At 48.0% G+C, this 21989-nt stretch overlaps 1 protein-coding gene across 1 annotated transcript in view; it reads right to left on the reverse strand.

Annotated features, from left to right (window-relative positions):
* Positions 1–15599: 15599 nt before the first annotated feature.
* The window catches only part of LOC138453614 (uncharacterized), a 308890-nt gene continuing 302500 nt past the window's right edge, over positions 15600–21989 (reverse strand). Inside the window, exon 8 of the mRNA XM_069606623.1 lies at positions 15600–16399. Within this exon, the coding sequence (XP_069462724.1) occupies positions 16233–16399 (167 nt within the window). The 3' untranslated portion in view covers positions 15600–16232. The remainder of the gene's footprint in view (positions 16400–21989) is intronic.

The raw sequence follows: 21989 nt of genomic DNA on the forward strand, positions 1-21989 counted from the left end.
CCTCAAAAATTGAGGTCTGACTTGAAAAATTCCTTCCTAGGAAGAGGTCTGAAAACCTTTTCTGGGAGAGGTGGAGGAGTATTAATGGGTCCTGAAGGCATTACAGGTCTTGCAGCCTTCTCTTTCCCTGGCTGACCTGGAGCCTTTGTCGCCGAGGGCTTCGGGGTAGACGTCGACAAAGGTGTTCACTGAGACTTCTCCATTTCCTGTAGGAGATGCAATGAAAGTTGTGTGATGCAGGACAAGGAAGGATGGCGCAGAGGGAGGGAGAGGTACATCAAAGCATGATCTCACTACAGATTGAAAAAAGATTAAAGAGTCAATGGTGAAGCTTTAAAACCAGCCACACACTGATGAAGGATGCCCCCTGGGCCACGGATTCTCATTTGTTTACCAGAAGAACGTTGAGGAAGTGGAAAAGGCCCTTTAAAATCCTTGGTATGACGAAGAGGGATAATCCCTCATCTCACAGTACCCCAAGAAAAGGCTGGTAAATCCATCAAAACCCAGGCTCTTCCATTGTCCTTATCGGAGATTAAGCAGGTGTGAAAGTCTGAGGCTCTCAGGCAGAACCAAACAAGATTTGGCTGTCAGGGCATTGGCTTTCACTCTAACTCTTAAATCTATCGTGCCGTCTAACTTTTTCAGTGCTTCCTGTAGTAGTTTGGTAATTATTAGCCACGCCCCAAACCCAAACATTCCTGGGCCAGACCATCGAAGTGGCCTGCTGCAGATTAACAGCTCCATTGCCACCTGCTTTAAAACCAGCTATGCCAGCAAGAAATAAACTAAACTAAAAGGTCTTCATAAATTTAGATTACAAGCACAAAGCACTGCATCCGCTATGGTTTGCTAGAGACTGAAGGGTGCTGTTGCGATAATCCTAACCTTGGCATTCATGGCCTTTTCTTTGCCTGGAGAACAGAAAGCAGAGGCTGCAGACAAAATAGAGGCATGATAGCCCCCACAACTGATGGAGCCAGAGGACTGTAACAGAGGCACAGCTTTCCATCCAAGTAGTTTGGTAGAGGGCATCAAGTTGCATGTTGTAAGGCGCATATGGGGGGGGGCGGCTCACATTTTATTCTGCTCCAACCATGTCCCGTTGCAAGGAGAGCCCAGATTTATCTTGCTCGGTATCTTGTTTCAGCTGGGGCAGACCATTTTAATTTGTCCGTGAGCCAGTGATCTGGGACCAACTAGCCTCCGGGTTTTATGTTTCTTTTTCTAGGCACTACTGGCTTCTAGTTTTCTTTCAATGTTAAATATTGCTTGTATAATCACCTTAATCAGTTTAGTCCAAATCCCATTGGTAAAATCGCTACAGAATGTTTGCTGCCTTTTTTTCCCCAATGCAGACCAGCAGAGACTGGTTAATCACAAATCAATAACTCACTGTGCAGTTAGGATGTTAGAATGTATTCGCCTTGAGGAAGAAAAAGCCAGTGGTTAGTTGTTAAAACTAGTCTACACTAAATACATCGCTGCATTGAAACTAGGCTGTGAAATCTAGAAGGTGGTGTTGAGTGGAAACTTAGTTTGTATTCTGGTTAAAATCTATTTGTGTATGCTAGTTTGCTTTTTGTTATATGTAGTTGAGGCCTTTTGTTAAACGTAGGCAATCAGAACATATGCAACGATTCACGTATAGGCCGACATTTCATATTTTATGGAGGTGTATTGAAGTAGAAGGGTCAGCATCATTTGATTATATGATGTAGCACTACAACTCACTGTTAAAAAGTTGCGTCATTGATGTGGTATATGCAAATGTTTGATTCCATTTATGTAAATATTGTGAAACACTGGCACTTTAACATGCTAATTGTTATGATTTTAAATAATGACATACAGAACGAGTCATCTGCAGGGCCTACATACTCGTACCCAGTAATTAAGACTTAAATAGACCAATACGGGTAGCAGATTAAAATTAGGTAAACATTTACCCATTTGACTATACAAATTGTATATTGATGTAATGCCCACTCTGTGCCTGGGTTCAAGTAGGGTTTCCGTGAGCAAAGTTCGAATAGTGGCAAGACTCCATATCAAGAACTTCACAGCAACCAGTGTCCAAAGCAAATCCCTCATGACTCATTTGATAACTTTGCAAGATAAACTGGATCTTGCATGGCTTGTTGCAGGTATAGTGAAATATGGCTGCTAGATGCACGTGTGTGATAAACCACTTCTGGCCAGGGATAAGTACAACAGAATCCTGTGCGGCTGCAGAGAGAAGGGCAGAAGGCAGATTGCCCTACACCAATTACAAACAGGTTTCTAATGGCATGCTTTAGTTGTGCAGTCTGCTCTCCCTGAATGAAGTATTGCCTGGCATTACTCTGGGAGATTTAAATAGACCAATTCTGAGAACTCAGGAACCATGCCATGTTGAGTGATTTTGGGTGGTAATGGAAAAATCGGACCGCCTTCCCTGCGAGGGAGGATGGGGTTTATTTTGATATTTATAAAGCGCACCGAACCCAGGGGCATCTAGGCGCTGGTTTACATGACAGTAATGGTTACAAAGGATTACGATCATAGGTGGTACGTTAGTTTACATTGGTTACAGACAAAAGTAGTACATACAAGCATAGTGGTGCAGAAAGCTGCATTTGCAGAGTGCTTGTAGAGATGTGCAGATTCAATATACTTTTGTAGGTCTTGGCCGAAGAGCCAAGTTTTGAGGCTCTTGCGGAAGGACCAGAGGGAGGCATCAGCTCTTAGAGCTCGTAGCAAGGCATGCCAATGTTTGGCAGCAATCACCAGGAAGCTGCTGCCCCCGGCCTTCTGGCACCTGTATCTGGGAATGGCGAGTAGGTGAGACTAGACAGCCTGCGTAGGTCTGGTGGATTGGACCTTTGACATTTTTCTGGACAGGTAGGGCGGGGCAGTGTTTGAGACATTTGTGGGTCAGGGACAGCATTTTAATACATGATTCATTTTTGGACCGGGAGCCAGTGGATATTTCATCCTGTGGAAATATGGTCTTCTATGGATGTTTAGCGTGGCACTTACAGCGTTATTCTGGATGACATGCAACTTTTTATACTGCGGGAGTTGGAGTCTGCAAAGAGTACATTGCAGTATTCAATCCTGGATAGTATAAGCTCTAGCAAGAGTGGTGTAGCCGTTAGTGTACAAGAAAGGCCTGCAGGCATTGATCAATTTCAAGGTGTAAGCTGCTGCCAATGCAATATAGTTTTCCGGTCTTATTTAGTGATAACGTGGAGTATAGGTATACTCCCCTCCCAGGGTTTTTACCTCTTTAGCAACACGCATTATGTTCCCGTTCATAAAGGATTTGTAGGAGTCATCGAGTTTAAGATGAGATTGTGTGCCAAAAAGGAGTAGTTAAGTGTTCTCATTGTTTAAGCAAAGTCCATGTTTTGCCATCCAGGCTTGAACGGTTTGGTATATTTCACTTGGTACGTGGGAGTCGGCGTCATCATTGCCAGAAATAGGTAGGAGGATTTGGGTGTCATCTGCACAGTTAGTGTACGTGACACCCAGGTCATCTAGGAGGCCAAAGAGGGGCTTAGTGGCGATATTGTGGTGTTGATGAGGCACATGAGCCTTGTGGCATTCAGCAGGTGACTGGTGCTGGGTGGGTGCTGAGGTGGAGAACACTGAGTGCGGTTAGATAAGGACTCTATCCAGGCTATGGCTTTAGGTGAGAATTGGGCAGCCGAGGAGAGGTGTTGGCAGAGGATTTTGTGATTGACTAGGTCAAAGGCTGCTGAGAGGTCGAGGAGGATAGCTAGGTTACTGTTGTCTTTGATTTCATCCATTTGGATGTTTAGGTCCAAGAGGGCAGATTCCGTTCGATGTCCAGGGCGGAAGCTGGATTGGCGTAGGCCAAGGAGGTTGTGAGTTTCCAGGTGGTCTTGTATTTGCAGATATGCTGCTCGGTCCACTATTTGATTGAAGTGGGTAGGTTTGCACAGCGCTATATGGACAAGGTCACAATGCCATGGTTGCCTTGCACAATCAGGGCTAGGACGACAAGATGGAACTGGTATTGATCCATGTTGGTCAACACTTCTGATTGGCAGGAGGGTGTGTGAACATTCTGGTCAAGGGTATGGAGAACATCTCCCCCTTCGATCCTTGAGGGTACCTTCTTACAGTGAGTTTGCACTTGTTTGATGAATGTGAACAAGTGCACAAGTGGGGACCCCCACTTAGTAGGAGATATAATTTGACAATCTTAACTCACACGTGGCACGCTTCAGAGGCTCTGCTGAGGGAATCCTCTGCAGAGTTCGGCACCATCAGTAGAAGGAAAGCCTGCAGTATCTGGTCAATGTGAATGGCCCAAATCCATAAGCGTTTCCTAGGAGGGGATTGTGGACCAGCCACCCCTTACTGGAGTATGAAATGCATGCATTGTATTGTACATACAATGTATTGAGATTTTTTCCTTTTCAGGAGTGAGAGGAATGAGCCTAACGTTCACCTGTCCACCCTCAACTTCAGCACACTGATGGAGTTATTCCTGCTCTAAAAATGTGAGTTGCACTGTCAGATTTTGCATCTCTGCCCCATTCCTGCAGGAAAAAGTGTTTGAAAACAGTCTCTTGATACGGTATGTCACATAGAAGACATTCATTTGTCAAGCTGCAATGTTTGCATCACCATTTTAGGAGAGGCCGTCTTGTACTAGTATTCTCTATTCCCTTCTCCCCCTGCTACTGTGAAATTGTTGGCTAGGTTGAATTAGTGTGCAGTTTTGAATGAGTGGGATGCACTACAGCAAACTGCCCAGGTGTGACACATAGGTCCTGGCTGACATGGCGAGTGCTGTTTGGAACTTGCAAATTGTGTGAAGAATGGACTGCACCCTCTAAGAGAACTGTACCAAGGACCAGGCCATGAAGAAATGAGCTCTCAGGAACACCAGGCTTTACGACGGGGCAAGCTGTGATCTGCTGAAGTACACAGATAATCCCAGCAAGAGCGAACAGTCTGAGGTCTCCACCATAGACCCCAGCCCCGAAACGCATAGCTTTGGTTCATTGTACCCCTCATATAAATGTAACGTCTTCTGTACATGGTTGGAATTCTTATTTGAACCGGGTTTCATATTGCCTTGCAAAGATTACTTGCATGTCCAATGAATGGATACTGAGGCATCACTGTATAATTTTGTTGCATGATCCGATATTGATGTAGTAAAATTTTAAACTGGAGTCTGAAATTATTGCATTGAATATTGAACCTTTTGTTCATTAATTCTGTCCACATACAGATAGACTTGTCCCTTCTGCCCTACTTAAGATACTTGATGAATATTCTAAGAGACACCGAGAGAGAGACACAGACGGACACCGACACAGAGAGACACAGACAGACAGACGGAGATTGAGACCGTTTGTGGCAAGGGAATAGTTTACCTGTAACTCCATTTCTCCAGCATTGGATCTTTCATGGATTCACATGCTTAGAATATTCCCCGTCGCCAGACTGGGAACCCTCGGACGGAGAATATTCTAAGCATGTGAATCCATGAAAGATCCAATGCTGGAGAAAACTTTGTTCCTTATACAATTTCACACTTTCACCAAATTTTGCATAGCTGCCCGTTGGGACCCTCGGACATTACTGGCTACATGACATTTGGAAACCCCACTCCTTTCCCCAGATTTCAACACCTTCAAACATGAGATGGTTGTCTGAAATCGGCAAAACATCAATGTGGTCGTAGGACCAGTCCCGACACGAGGAACAAATCCAGGTCCAGGCGCTAACAGTCACCGTTTCCAAGATGTTTGCACTGCAATAAACAGCACCACACCAGGGTGAGGAGAGCACAGAAGGTCCCATTATGCAACAGCACACCAACTCTCGGCGCCCCCCCCCCCCCCCACGTCTGCTCCGGGGTATGTCAGCCACAAGCACCCATTCTCAGTGCAGTTTACTTCAGGGTGCAAAAGATAAGCGAATCGGAACAGTAACCTACAGGATCAGTGTTATCATCTAGGTCTACAGAACATGCTTGGAGAATGGGTACTCCTGCTAAGGGTATATAAAAACACATTTTGCAGAACAGATGCCAAGAAGTCTGTCTTGTAGAAAAGCAATGCTCCCTGGAGGAGTCATCTTGAACTCTTTTTTTAATTAACTGTTTTAGCTTTGTTGGGTCTGGAAGCGTCTCCATTTGCCATCTTTTTTTCCACCGGGAAGTTCCTGAAGTACACGTCCCAAAATAAAGCACTCTTCATTATAGAGTGTCCAGTGGCAGGAGTGAAGGTTTTTACATTCCAGGTTTTGGCCCCGTTTTATGATGGTCTACAACCATCTGTCTAAATTTCTATCCGCCCACCGACTTAGAATCGTGCTAGTCCTCTCATTGGGCCATGGTGCGAGGTGGCAGAGACCAGCAGTCAAGGTTGTGGTTTGCCGCTTTAACCCTTGGACTGGCTTGCTCCCTTGCATCTCGCAATTGTGAGGTAGTCCTTTCCTTTATGGTAAGGAATATTCCCTGTGGTAACCCTGTATGTGGTACTGCTGGGGATGTTGGGACCTGCCGCCATTTACATTTAAATCTGGTGGTTGCACATCGAAAAGGGCAATGGTTTTCCACTGCTGTACAGAATACATGGATCTGGCAGTATCAGGAGGAGATTATGGCATGCGGCACCTCATTTATTTTCTTGGCAAAGAAAATATCGCCCCGAAGGGACTAGCACCTTCACCTGCTACGCGTTTATTGTTGTAGCATGCATGGTCCCACTTATGTGCCATCTTATTACTTAGTGGTCGATAAAATGAGTACCATTTAAGTTGGGCAACATCTGTTGTCCGTCAATAGCGCAAAGACCCCCTCTGGGGGACGGCTGTGTCCTCACCACAAGTTAAATAAACAAGGAGAGTGTCTTTCACTTTATGACCGAGCCAACAGGGTTTGCACGTCAGTTTCCAGAGGAGCTTAAAAGGGCATTGGCGAACCCCTTTCATAAGTTCCTGATTTCTACCCACTGTACTGCGGGCCAGATATTTCAACATAACATGCTCGTTTATCCTCCTATGCTGGGTTTAACCCCTACTGATCAGGGCCTCACGCCCATCCCCTGGGTTATGCATGCATTACTTTCTGTTCTTGCTAGCTGCAATCCAGCTACCCCGAGGTCTTTCCCAAACCACCTCCTGACGTTTTTTTTCTTGGTCTCCAGCTTCCTACATTCCTGCCACTCTCCAAACACCTTCCACAGCCTTCCTCCTATATCGCCAATGTACTCCAAACCTCTGCCAATTCTCCTGGGGCGTCCCTTTATAGTGTAGAGCCGGGTTCTGAAACCTGTGGCTCTGCATTTTGGACTTTGCATAGTCCATGGTGAAGGACCATGGCAGGCAGACTACACATAGGAGTTTTAGTTCAAAACCAAAACTGCCAAACCAAAGATTGCCAACCCCCGTTCTAGTAGGTTCTCCTCTTTTTGCTGGTCTGAGGGTTAGAGCCTACATATACATATAAGACCTGCTGGGCGATTGGTTCCTGTGGAACTTCTTGTCCTCGTCTTTGCATGGAGTGTAGTGGATTGGGGGCTGGACCACACCTTTAAGACGGTACTTGCATCTTTAATTTGTCTGAGTCTTCATATGCAGGGCAGCATTCATCTATGGAGCTGTATCTGCCCAAGACCCACAGGAAGCGTTTTTTAAATGCTTTAGCGATAAGATAGATTCTGGTGAGGTCAGGCCTGCACCTTATGGAGGCTGACTTGGGGAGGGGTTGCACTGCCTTGAGTTATGATGGTTTGAGGTTGGGGCCAGGCAGAAACTAGTTGTGGGTGCACTGCCCCATGTGTGTTGGCAGGTCTCCTGGCATAGCCCTTAAAGGGCCTATTTTCCTGCATGTGACTGTCCAGGGTGAACCGAGGATTATACCCAGACCAATCTAGAGGCAATCATCCACTAGTAGGAAGGTCACCTGCCCCTTGGTTATCCCACAAGCTGTCCCCAGAAGAGGCAGGTGCCAATTCTTACTTATTGTAAACAGAATTTACTTGGGTGGCTCACTGAGCCTATGATGTACTAGTCTTAACCGTTTAGCAGTGGAGCTCGGAAGAATTATGGCTGAGTGGGCTGCCTACACACCGTTCCTTGGAATACGACGCAACAGGCCTGGTGTCACAAATATTGCAGCATAGAAGCATGAAATGAGGTAGCAAGGTGCGTGAACATAGCTAAGGACGGGCTAGTATGTTTCACTGTCCCTGAGATTTTAGTATAAGGTAGGAGTGTAATGCAACTACATTGGCAAATACTCGTGAATTTGGAACTGCAGTTTGACTTTGCCTCATTTGACGTTCCCATTGATAGGCAGCCTTTATTTGCAGAATCCCAGAAAGACTTGCCAGCTTTGGAAAGGTCTGACTTCATGCTTGTTCGGAGACTCATTACCAAGTGGGGATTGGTTGGAATAGTCAACCACCCAAACTTCTCCCTCAAAGAGTGTGATACTATCAGACAGGGCCCTAATGTACTGTGGGAGCCCAGGGGTGAAGCTGAAAGCGAACCCAGTGTCGGTGCGTTGGACCTACACGATGGAAGACAGTGGGCTGGAGCCAGTGCCTAGGAGTGGTCACAAAGGGAGCTGTGAACCATTGCAGGCCACTGTACCCTCTTCCAAGTGCCAGGAGTTGATCACAGTCCACTGCCCAAAAAGCTAAAGAAAACCGGAGAAGGACCATTGACCCAGTCCAGTGAAGGACGGCAGTCACGGAGCATTAAACAGATTGCCACTGGTGTGAGGTTGTTCCTCATGCAGAATAGTACTGGCTGAAGTATCAGCAAGGCTGCCAAAGTTCACAACCTCCACCCCACCCCCGTGTGGGCATAGCTGGTGTGCCCAGTTGGTGAGATGTTTGCTCCATCCCAGAGATCGTCTAATTCTGCTCATGTTCTGACATTTTTCAGTATTCAACTATAATCTCCCTATGAACCCTTGTCACCAGTACTTAAACAGTTGAAGCTATTTTACACGAGCTCCTTTAGGTTTCGCCCCCTACCAACTTAATCTATGTATAAACAAAATGCGATGTCTAACTTGTTTCTCACAGCAATATATTTTCCTTATTGAGCTTATGGACTAGATGCACCTCATTCGTTGGTTAAGGTTTGCACTTCGCCCACGTTAACAAACGTAAGGCAAGGAATACAACTCATCTTTTGGTTTGCCTCATCAAGAACCATCTACTGCCAAAAACGTTGATTTCTTGCAGCTGAACAAGCACTGTCAAAACCAAAGTGAGGGCACCACTTCTGTTGCACAACAGGAGAGTACAGCATCACTGCTATGCCCTCTAGTCTCGTGAGGTGGGTTGCCACCTTCGGGCAAATGGCATGGAGGGCTGCACACGTTCATGAGGGAAATACTACTGCAATGGCACTTGCCTTTGGTGACTAGCCCGTTAGGGGTGGGTGATGGCAAAACCATTACAGCTGCTTATCCATCAACAATTAATGTCATCCTGCCCCCCTCCTGCGCATTCGCTTCGGCTCACAAGGCAGCAAGTGAGCCCATTAGAAAGTTCTCTAATGGAGCTAGTATTTTAGGAATGATTCTCCATCAATGGACACTTGAGTGCTTGCATTTCATGGTATTTGCTAGCCACCATATTAGAGAAGGAGTCACTGCTTTACAGATTGTAATAAGGGAATAGTTTACCTGTAACTACATTTCTCCAGAATTGGTATCTTTCATTGATTCACATGCTTAGAATATTCCCCGTCGTCAGACTGTGACCCCTCGGTACACATATATAGCCTTTTCCAATAGGAAAACTTCCGACACTTGTGTCCCATCTACGTCCTTTTAGGACCCGCCTACGCATGCTCCATAGGCCGCCCCCGTATAAGAGGCCCGCCCCCTCGGTTCCCCTTCAGATTTCGGCCCCTCCAAAGTAGGAAGGGTTAAATTTATCCATTAAATACATTACATTCCGGGGAGATTGGCGGGCGCATGTGAATCCATGAAAGATACCAATGCTGGAGAAATGGAGTTACAGGTAAGAAACTATTCCCTTCTCCAGCATTGGCTCTTTCATGGATTCACATGCTTAGAATAGATTGTATAGCAGTAACACTTGAGACGGTGGTGAGAATGTAATGTAATATATCCTCAACATACTACACAATGCATATGTACAGTAGGAATAAGTTACCTCATATAACCTTACCCATATAAAATAAACTGTCATTAAAAAGGTAGACAACAGATTCTCCACAGCATGGAGCTTACCTTACTGAAACCGATGGCGCAGGACAGCTCTTCCCATCTGCACCTCGTCCGCATGCTGCCTGGCAAGGCAGTAGTGGCGGGTAAACGTGTGGGGCGCTGACCATGCCGCAGCTTGGCATATGTCCGTCAACGGAATTCCTGCCCACAAAGCTGTTGGAGGACATCGATCTTGTAGAATGGGCTCTAGGATGTCCTTGCAGTGGCCTTCCGGCCTTAGAGTGACAAAACGCAATCGTCGATGAGACCCATCGAGCCAATCCTTGTTTAGAGATTGCTTTTCCTCTCGTCGACGGACCATATGCGACGAACAGTTGTCTAGTAGACCTGAATTCCTGTGTACGATGTAGGTAAAATTTCAGAGCCCTCTTAACGTCCAGGGTATGAAGAGCTTTTTCTGCTGCCGATGATGGTGTGGTGAAGAAAGTAGGGAGAACAATGGACGAGTGTTTGTGATACACTGTCGGAACTTTTGGGACGAACATAGGATTAGTTGCCAGGACTACTTTGTCCTTAAAGAATCTTAGGTATGGCGGGTCTACGACCAGCGCTTGCAGTTCCGAGATTCTTCTAGCTGATGTGATAGAAATCAAGAATGCCAACTTCCACGAAATGAATTTTATGTCGGACGTGGCCATAGGCTCAAAAGGCAGTTTCATTAAGCCTGCCAACACTGTGTTGAGACTCCAAGTCGGGGGAAACGTTTTTCCGAGGGAAAAGCTTGAAATAAACCCCTCATGAAGTGTTTTACAAGTCTGTCGCTAAATAGAGGAGACTGCCTTTTCCTTGTGAACCTCGAGATGGCCGCCAGGTGCACCTTTATCGATGTGAAGGATAGTCCCCCCTCCACTAAGAGGAGCAGGTAAGGTAGAACTTGTTCCGGCGTCACCGACAACGGTTGTAGGCCCTGTTGTCCCCTACACCATTCACAGAATCTCCGCCACTTATAGGAGTAGGATTTGTTTGTAGAAGGGGCTCTAGCCGCTTGCAGAATTTTTTGACAATCTTCCGAAACGTCTAAAGCACCGAACTCAGAAAAGTCAGGAGCCAGGCTGTAAGGTTGAGACTGTCCGGGTCGTGATGCCACACCGTGCCTTTTTCCCAGGATAGTAGGTTCGGGGCTTTGGGAAACCCTATGGGATGTTCCAGCGACAGGTGAAGCAGGTCGGAGAACCACGGTTGCCTTGGCCAGTATGGTGTCACTAGAATTACCCGGCAATTGTATCTGCGTATCCACTGTATTGTCCTCCGTATGAGGGGGAACGGGGGAAAAGCATGGGGGAACGGGGGAAAAGCATAGAGGAACATGTCCGTCCATGGGAAGGAGAATGCCTCCCCCCTGGAGCCCTCTTGAGGCCATCTGCTTTCGAATTGCTCGCATTTCTTGTTGTCTTTGGTCGCGAAGGCGTCCAGAGGGGGGGGGGTGACCCCATTTCTCGAACACTTTCATCAGGTGAACTGTGTCCATTTCCCACTCGTGTATCTGGGCCATGCTTCTGCTGAGGGAGTCTGCTTGGGAGTTCCTCACTCCTGGAAGGTGATGAGCCACGACGGAGATTTCGTGCTTTAATGCCCAATGCCATGTTCTCTGGGCTTCTATGGAAAGTTCTTGATCGCGTCCCTCCTTGTTTCCTCAGATAAAACATGGCTGTTGTATTGTCGGTCAGTATTCGTACTCGCGAGCCCTTGACGTGTGGTAGGAATGCCTTCAAGGCCCATCGTACTGCTCTGAGCTCTAACACGTTTATGTGTAGGAATGACTCCGTTGGAGACCAGCGACCTTGCGTTTGGAGCGCACCCATGTGAGCTCCCCATCCGGTTAGGGACGCATCCGTGACTATGGTTCGCTGAAACTCCGGCTCCTGTAGGGGTACGCCGTTGTTCAGATTGTGGAAACTTTGCCACCACTGAAGGGTCCGAAGCAGCTTGTCGTCGATTGTTATCTTGTCTGACCACGATTCTTGAGCCTGCGTCCATCGGTCCGCGAGGAATTCCTGGACTGGCCTCATGAATAGGCGACAGTTTTCCACCAGATGGATGCAGGATGCCATGGCCCCTAGGACCGAAACGTATTTTCTCACTGAGATCTTGGTGTTTTGCCGTAGTCGGCATGCTTGTTGATTGAGTCTTGAGGTTCTGTCGAGAGAAGGTTTCACTAGCCCCGACTGGGTCTCGAACTGTGCCCCCAGGAATACCAGCGATCTCGATGGCTGCAGAGGATTTTTCGAAGTTTATGGCGAATCCCAGCTGTTGTAGAAGCTGCATGGTGGCTTGTAAACTTGTGTTGGTCGACGCTGGGGAGGATCCCCTTACCAGCCAGTCGTCGAGGTATGGGTATACATGGTGGCCTTGCTTCCTTAGCCAGGCCGCTGCTGGAGCCAGGCATTTCGTGAACGTTCTGGGGGAGGTCTTGAGCCCAAAGGGAAGAACCGTGAATTGGTAGTGAGTCCGCCCTATTACAAATCTTAGGAATTTCCTGTGTTTCCGACACATTGGAATATGGAAATACGCGTCCTGTAAATCCAGGGACGCTAGAAAATCCCCCTCTTGAACGGCGCGGATCACTTCCTGCAGAGTGAGCATCTTGAATTTTAGGCTCTTTAAAAAACTTGTTGAGATCGCGTAAGTCTAAAATGGGACGCCATTTGCCATTCGGCTTTTTTACGACAAAATATCTTGAGTAAACTCCTTGACCTCTCTGTGATGTTGGAACTAATTCTATCACGCCCTTTGCTAACATGAGTGTTACCTCTTGTTGCAGTATCTTCAGATGGGAATGAGCGGTGAACGCAGGTGGCATTTGCGGAGGGCTGTGTTTGAATTGTAGAGAGTGTCCGTTTCTTATAGCATCCAGCACCCATTGATCCGTCGTTATTCGTTCCCATTCGTCGACATATGCTGAAACTCTTCCCCCCAGAACGGTGTGTTGTATGTCACTGCTGATCTTTATTTTGCTTGTCTCTCGACGACGGATATGATGGTCTTTTCCTGGAAGTCTGGAAGTTCCGGTGACGGTTTGCCGTTTGGGAGGCACGTCTGTATCCCTGGGAGGGGTAAGCTGATCTGTCAAAGGATCCGTCTCCAGATGCAGAGAATCTTGAATTACCTGAAGCCCCTCTAAAGGGACGAAAAGACTTGTAGTTTCTGCCACTCTGGAGGGAACCCAATGAACGTGCCGTGTCCGAGTCCTCTTTCATTCCCTTTAGGGCTTTGTCCACCTTCTCACCAAGAAGGTCTCCCTCAAAGGGCATATCTAAAACTTTGTATTGTACTTCTGGCCTGAAGTAGGTACACTTAAGCCATGACTGTCGACGTAATACGACCCCATTATTGACTTGCTTGAAGCCTGACTCAGCGAGGTCCACCTCAATGTTTAATGCATGATTTGAGGCTTCCTCACCTTCTCGGACGAGTAACATCGCTGCCTTCCTATGTTCTTCTGGAAGATGATCAAGCAATGGAGCTAGCCTGTGCCACATCTCCCTATCGTATATGGCAACAATTGCCAGAGAGTTTGCGGCCTTTACTGTGGTCGCTCCTACGGATAGCACTTTGCCAAAGGCATCTTGGCGTCTCGCTTCGTTCTCAGGAGGAGTCGTGCATTTGTGCTGGGCCTTCGCCTTCCTCACCGCTGCCGCCGACACCACCGAGTCTGGCGTTGGTTGGGAGGATAAACACTTGGGGGTAGACTCTGGAGCCTTAAACTTTTTTTTCCAGGCGTCCTTTCACTGCCGGCTCTGAAAACGGGTGACGCATTGTCTGCAACCCCTCCTTCCATACATGGTCTAGTATTGGTATCGAGAACACAGACCTTCTCTTACCCATGTGGTCGAACAAAAAAAAAGTCCTTTTTCTGTTCTTCCTGGGACAAACCAAATTCTTTGCATGCCTTCTCCATCATAGAATGGAATGACGCAATGTCGTCCGGAGGGGACGGGTGAGCTGGGCTTCTAGGGGTTTCCAACTCCACCTCTGACTCCCAGGTTGGATCCCTGGAGGGGGATGATGAGATCCGACATGGCTCCCCTGTCAGACTCCGAATCTGGCAGCTCACCTTGTGCCAGTGCTGAGATTGGCGTGCGTAGGTGCGTCGGTTGACGGGACGGGCCCGGCTCGTCGACGGGTGACTGTGGCAGGTTTGCCTGAGGTAGTCTCTGGTCCAACGACTAACGACTGAAGCGTGGACAGAATTTCCAACGACAAAACAGATTGAGGATTGAGGAGAGGGGCAGATAACGGTATAACGGATCCCCTCGTCAACGACTTGTCAGCCACTCGTAGCCCTAGGTCTGCTGGGCCAGCTATTCTCTCATTCTCGTCCTCCGAGGACAGCAACACAGCCTGTTCCTGTAGTAAGTATCCGGGGGGGATCGGATCAAAAACTTCAGGCCTCCTGTAGAACCCCCGTCGACGAGGCCATCGTCGACGCCGGTGGGACGGTGGATGCCACCTGCGTAAGTGGCAGGGTGGAGGCCGATGACTGGGCCGCCGTCGACGACGGTGACTTAGCAGGTGGTTTTGGCGGTCCCGCCTTTTCCACACTTGGCTTTCTTTTACTCGACTCTCGACTCGTGGTCGATCTACGATGATCGCCCGAGGAGGATTTCTTTTCCTTTTCATGCTTTTTTGATGATCATTTCTTTGACGAGGAGTCTCTAGTTGAGTGACTTCTAGACGACTCTTTTTCCGTCGGTCGAGATTTCTTCGCCGGTGGTTCCGACGAGGTAGCGCGGTGTGATGTTTTCGCCAATTGTGTGGAGCCTACCTCCGAAGGGGGGTATGCCCCCGCTCCATCATTCAGCCATGCCACCAGTCGTCGACTGCGGTCTTTGAGGATTTTTTGAGAAAACCCTTTGCATATGTCGCAGTTATCCGCCAAATGATGAGGGTGGAGGCAATATATACAATCCATATGTCCGTCCCCCTCGTAAACTTTTTTCAAGCCGCACGTCGCGCATGGGCGGAACAACGCTTTTCCTGACACGGAGGACATTTTCTGTACTCAAATTCCAGTAATGCAACCTTGTACAAGATAGTAAGACAACGCAAGGAGATCCCACTACTTTGGAGACGGTTGAAATCTGAAGGGGAACCGCGGGGGCGGGCCTCTTATACGGGGACGGCCTACGGAGCATGCGTAGGCGGGTCCTAAAAGGACGTAGATAGGACACAAAAGTGTCAGAAGTTTTCCTATTGGAAAAGGCTATATATGTGTACCGAGGGGTCCCAGTCTGACGACGGGGAATATTCTAAGCATGTGAATCCATGAAAGATCCAATGCTGGAGAAATGTATGCGTAAAAGAGCATATTAAGTGCATAGTAATTTCCACCCAAATAGGACACCACTCGTAGTTTCAATATGCACAAAAGGTATTTATTGCTCCTATTGGGAATAATAAATATCCCAGTGAACAGCCATACAATAATACAGATGAAGAACCAGCTAAATCCATAAAATTGTTATCAAGTCCTTCCTAAAATAGCGACTATTTTCACATAAATAATGCTGTAAAGAAAATCCAGCAGCATTCAGCTAATAAACTAATTATTTTTTTCATGGTAATTAATTAAAAGCCTCTTCTAATAAAAGACCTACACATGTTTCCAGCTGCTCAAAGGTGACTTCTAAAGCACACCAGGAAAACCAATATCTGATTGTATGGCTGCGATACTTTGAGCATAGTTAAGTGCGCTGAATTACAGCAATCATAATGTAGCAGGTACTAAGAAGGACAAACATTTGTGCAAATGCTTTTGTGCGCGTTAGCATACTATGGGCAACAGCCCAGGAAATCCCATTACAATTTAAAACGCTGGCTTATAAAACCATATATAAAAAGAGCCAATAAATACCTTAGGCTCGTCTGCAAAATATCCTAAAATTGCTAAAAATGGCCTGATGGATCATCAGCCTTGTTTTTAAAAGTGTGCAAAATGTAAAGTGATTCATGCATTAAGTGTTCATGTGCGCGTCATTGCGCTCTTCTATAAAACGATATTCCCGCTCTCATGGATCTGGGACATGAAACTGGCATGCGCGCATTCGAAGACAAATCCTTTCATGGCTTCCATGTAGAGCTGCTGATTGGAGTGCAGGTAGATCCAAATTATTCGACTCAGATGGGCAGCCAAGGTGTCGCCGTGTAGCTGGTCTAAAATGTAAACGAAAACGAGGTTAGCAACTAATCTGCAGGACTGCCATTCCCTGAAATGCAAGTAAGGGAAACTCTTGTGCTACTCAACGTTTGTCATGCATTTGTTTTAAAATGTGAGCGTGCAAAAATAAACTGACTTTTCTGAACAATTGTGACAAGAGATGGTTCACCCTGATAAGAGGAACACCTCGTTCAGCAACAAGACAACAGGTAATTTGAAAATGTTCGGAAAGTGACAGACCAAAAACAAACTGCGGCAATGTTGGGGGGACAGGGGGGAGGTGGAGTTGGGGGGGGGAGGCTAACCGACAATCAGGAGGGATGGAGAATTTAGAGGCATTCAGTTGAAAGGGAATGGTTTCCAAGTGCACATCTGACTGAGGTCTTGATCGGGGGCATTTTAGTAAATTAGTGCCAGGTGCGGAAATGATAAACCAGTCAGGGCCTAGTTAATGACAGTTTTTCTAAAGTCAAACTTAAGGGCTTCATAAAAAACTTGAGGCAGTACAAAACTCCACCATTCATGTATAAGGCTGCACCACCCGAGAACATTTTTTAGGAGGGACAGAGGGCTGTAGCTTAGAACAAAGTAATTGTAGCATGCATATGGTCCAAAGAAACAAAAAATAGGTATTGTAAAAATAAATGTGCCAAGTTACATCTTGGGAAGTATGTACTACAACATAAATTATAAAAACCAACTCAATACTTAAATCACAATAAGCAGTCTAGGAGAGTCAAATCTAAAGAACACATTCAGAATGTCATTATGCTATTCTTGGGGAGTAAACTTTTAGAATACCAAAAGTAATTCAAGGGCAGCAGACCCCATTGTGTAACTGAATAACGCAGTTTATTCTGACCAATCACTTGATTAGACCAACACCATCACATCTTGCAACATGTCTAACTCTTCTTTCAAGAATGGACAGTTACACACCAATGTAGCGTTTTAGAACAGTTCAAAGGGAGTAACAACTTGTATATTACCTGACCTAACGCTACTCAAAGATAAGTATACACAGTGAAACTATTTTAGAAGTGCCCTCGGGCAATTTAGGGAAAGCACAAACCAGTTTAGAAGAGCAGCAGCAATTGAAGGTCAGTAAAACCTATTGGTTCATTTTACACTACTACTCATACAAGAAAAGTTGTAATAAAGCTAATTTGTCGAAGTGTATTATACACTTCGAAGTTAAATAAGAACTCTAGCAGACTTAAGCAAGCAGTTCAAGGTAGGTGATTGACTGCATACTTTTCAGAGGTGCTACAAGCAACTCCAAGACCAGACTGTTTTAGAAAAGCACTAAGCCTATCGGGGAAAGCAAAACCCAATGGTACACTTTAAGAATGAATCGGTTATTCAATCTATCGGTAAGCTTTTACACTCGGTTAAGAATCCTTAAACAGTATCAACATTACTTTGAAGAGTGGGGCATTATTCAAACCAAGTAAAGCAATTTATATACTTTTTAAAGTAGCAACCAGCAACTTAAGTAATAACCTTTGTAGCACTTTGTTACTTATTCTATTTAAGCGATACAGTAGAACAAGTTACTTTCTTACCTGGTAACGTTCTTTCGATGGGATGGTCCGACGACGTATTCCATATCTATGACAGGTAATCACCACAGCTGTGCTGCTTCGGAAACTTTTCCGGCGTCTGCGTCCTGCGTCGATGACGTCGATACGCCGACGTCTAGGACCTCCTCCGACGTCCGACGTCATCCGATGTGATAAGTAGGACGCACGACGCCTGTAGCCTCAGTTGTAGTTTTTTCCCCCAGAACGTGTGACAGAAGTCAACTGCCAGTCAGACACAAAGCCTTGCGGAACGTAAGCTGCAATCGCAAAAGAAATTCTGCAGCGGGGAAGGCAGGGCGGGAGCGATATGGAATACGTCGTCGGACCATCCCATCGAAAGAACGTTACCAGGTAAGAAAGTAACTTGTTCTTCGAGGGGATTGGGTCCTCCGACGTATTCCATATCTATGACAGACTCCCAAAGCAGTACCAGAGCAAGGAGGAGGGAAAGAATTTATAAACAAAATTAGAATAGCCAATCAAATAGCAGAGCAAAGGACCGCCTTGCCAAAGGCCAGATCCTGCCCTCTGATGGAATCGAGGGAATAATGCCGTACAAATGTATGTACTGAAGCCCAGGTGGCTGCATCACAGATGTTGCGAATAGGAACACCCCTCTGCAGGGCAGTAGATGCAGCCATGCCCCTGGTAGAATGGGCCCGCAAGCCAGCCGGTGGGTCCTTACCCGCCAAGCGGTAACATTCCGAGATGGCCAAAACAATCCAGCGGGACAAAGTCTGTTTCGTCACAGCTTGCCCCAAACGCTTACCAGCGTAACCAATAAAGAGTTGATCGTCCACTCTGACCCGGGACATGCGTGAAACATAAAAGCTTAAAGCTCTCCTAGGATCAAGCCTATGGAGCCTCTCCTCTTCCTTACCAGGATGCGGAGGAGGATAGAATGCCGGAAGAACAACCTTCTGGGCTAAATGAAATTCCGTCACTACCTTCGGAAGAAAAGAAGGACGAACTCGAAGGACAACCCTGTCCTTGTGAAATACAGTGAAGGGTGGCTTAACTGAAAGTGCCTGCAACTCACTCACTCTGCGAGCGGAAGTAACCGCAACCAAAAACACAGTTTTCAGAGTTAACAGCCTCAAAGGGCAAGAATGTAAATGCTCAAACGGAGCACCCATAAGAAACCTAAGAACAAGGTTTAAATCCCAACCGGGCACCAGGAAAGGTGACGGAGGGAACACATTAGTGAGCCCTTTCAGAAACTGTGAAATTAAAGGGATCTTAAAGTAAGAACACTCATCAGACGAGCGCTTAAAGATGGACAGCGCTGCCAGGTAACCTTTAATGGTACCCACTTGCAAGCCCCTGTGGGCCAAAGAAAGCAAAAAGGACAGAACCATGGGGATGTCACATGCAAAAGGATCCACATTCCGAACTCTGCACCAGTCGCAGAACTTACGCCAACGGCAACGGTACAGAGACTTAGTTGCCGGCCTTCGGGCCGAAAGCAACACCTCCATCACGTCTTCAGGGAGGTCCCAATCCCTATACCTCAACCTTTCAGAAGCCAAGCGTGAAGGTTGAGGGATCTGACCTCTGGATGGAGAACCAGACCCCCCTCCCGTGAGAGCAGATCGTCTCGGTAGGGAAGACGACGAGGAGGGCAGATGGACAAGTCGAGAAGGTCCGGGTACCACGTCCTCCGAGCCCACGCCGGAGCAATGAGGATCATCCGGGAACCGAACTTCCGCAACCTCCGCAGCACTTGCGGTATGACGGGGACTGGAGGAAACGCGTACAGCAGCGGGAACGACCAATCCACCACGAACGCGTCTCCTAAGGCCCCTTTTGGAGGAAATTCCCGCGAGCAGAACCTCCCGCACTTCCGGTTGACACTGGAGGCGAAGAGATCCACTTGAGGGGTCCCCCAAAGGGCGAAGATCTCCAGGAGAATCTCCTGAGCCAACTCCCACTCGTGAGAGATCGCGCTCTGCCTGCTCAGAGCGTCCGCCGTCACGTTCGACTCCGGCCAGATGAACTGCCGAGACCGAAACTTCCTGCTGGATGGCCCAGAACTCGAGCTGCATCGCCTCCCTGCACAGAGGAAGTGACCCTGCCCCCCCCCTTTTTGTTGAGGTAGTGCATGGCCACCGTGTTGTCCGTCAGGATCAGGACATTCCTCCCTCGCACAGTCGGCAGAAAAGCCTTCAGGGCTAGCCTGACGGCCCTCAGCTCCAACAGATTGATATGGAGTCTGGACTCCGACGGAGACCAACGACCGCTGACTGTCAGCTCGTTGGCATGAGCTCCCCATCCCGTGAGGGATGCATCCGTCACGATTGTCACCTCTGGCCAGGGAAGCCAAAATGGAGCCCCCTTCATCAAGTTGCCTTCGACGGCCCACCACAGAAGGTCCTGGGCGACCGAGGGCGGCACCTGAATCGGGTCCGACATCCTGCCGGAGGACTGCGACCATTGCATCTTGAGTGCCCACTGCAAAGATCTCATGCGCAGGCGAGCCTCTGGCACCAGAAGAATGCAGGATGCCATGAGGCCGAGCAACCTCAAGAACTCGAACGCAGGGAGCGTCTGGGCATGCTGAAACTTGTGCACCATCTGCTGAATGTGAAGAGCCCTCACCTGGGGAGGAAAACACTGCCCCAGGGAAGCGTCGAGCACTGCTCCGATGTACTGGAGCCTCTGCGTTGGCGTCAAATGGGACTTCTTTAAATTGAGGGAGAAGCCCAGCCTGTGGAGGGAGTGGCAGGCGACGGACAGATGATCCAGGACTTGCTCGGGAGAGCTCCCCCTGATCAACCAATCGTCCAGGTAGGGGTAGACGTGAATCCCCCCTTGCCTGAGATGCGCTGCCACCACCACGATGAGCTTGGTGAAAACCCTCGGGGCGGAGGTCAATCCGAACGGCAGGACCCGAAACTGAAAGTGCGAGTCGCCAACCGCGAACCTCAGGTACTTCTTGTGCTTGGGATGGATCGGCACATGGAAATAAGCATCCTTGAGGTCGAGTGACACCAACCAGTCCTGAAGCTGAAGGGCCTGGAGGACTTGAGAGAGAGTAACCATCTTGAACTTGTCCTTCCTGAGGAGTTTGTTCAACCCGCGCAAGTCCATGATGGGTCTCAATCCCCCGTCTTTCTTGGAAATCAAAAAATAAGGGGAATACCATCCCTTGTTCCTCTCCGCTACAGGCACCAGTTCTATAGCGCCTTTCTCCAGCAGGGCTTGAATTTCCTGCGCAAGGAGCGGATCCGGACACTTCAAAGAGAGGTTCCCCGGTGGATTGTCGCGAGGCCTGTGCCGAAAGGGAAGACAGTAGCCGTGGGCTATGATCTCCAGAACCCACACATCTGAAGTAATGGCTTGCCACTCTACAAGATGCTGCGCCAGCCTTCCCCCAACCGGCGAACCATGGGACATGGCCTCATGACTGAGTAGGAGCGGCTGCGGCGTTACCCGAGGGCAAAGAGGTAACAGCCCGAGCGGCCTTGGCACCACGGGTACCCTGTCGTCCACCTCTGGTACCCCTGCGTTGGCCTCTTTGACTGCCAGCTCCTCTCGCTCTACTGAAGGACGAGTAATAGCGAAAGGAACCACCCCTCCACTGCTGTCCCCTAGGACGAAAAGGCGGAGGTTGGCGAACGGCAGCGCCCAACGACTTCGCTGCAGCTTTTGAGGTCTGCAACCTCTCAAGGCTCTCGTCAGCCTTGCTGCCAAAAAGGCGTTCACCATCAAAGGGCATGTTGAGGAGCCGGGACTGCACATCAGGAGCAAACCCCGACTTCCGCAACCACGCAAACCTGCGTATCACGATGCTCGCCGCCATGGACCCACTGACGCAATCAGCCAAGTCCAGACCCGACTGAACGGACTCACATGGCATCCTTACCATCCTGGACCATAGCAAGGAAACCCTCCCGTTCAACCCCTTCGGGAATATGTTCAGCCGCTAACGCAACACAGTTCCACAGAGTGTGCGTGAAACGTGACAAGGCACAAATGGAGTTGGCCGCCTGAAGCGCCATAC

This window comes from Ambystoma mexicanum, chromosome 4p (genome assembly GCF_040938575.1).
Source record: "Ambystoma mexicanum isolate Mex_15411 chromosome 4p, UKY_AmexF1_1, whole genome shotgun sequence".
Classification (NCBI taxonomy): domain Eukaryota; kingdom Metazoa; phylum Chordata; class Amphibia; order Caudata; family Ambystomatidae; genus Ambystoma; species Ambystoma mexicanum.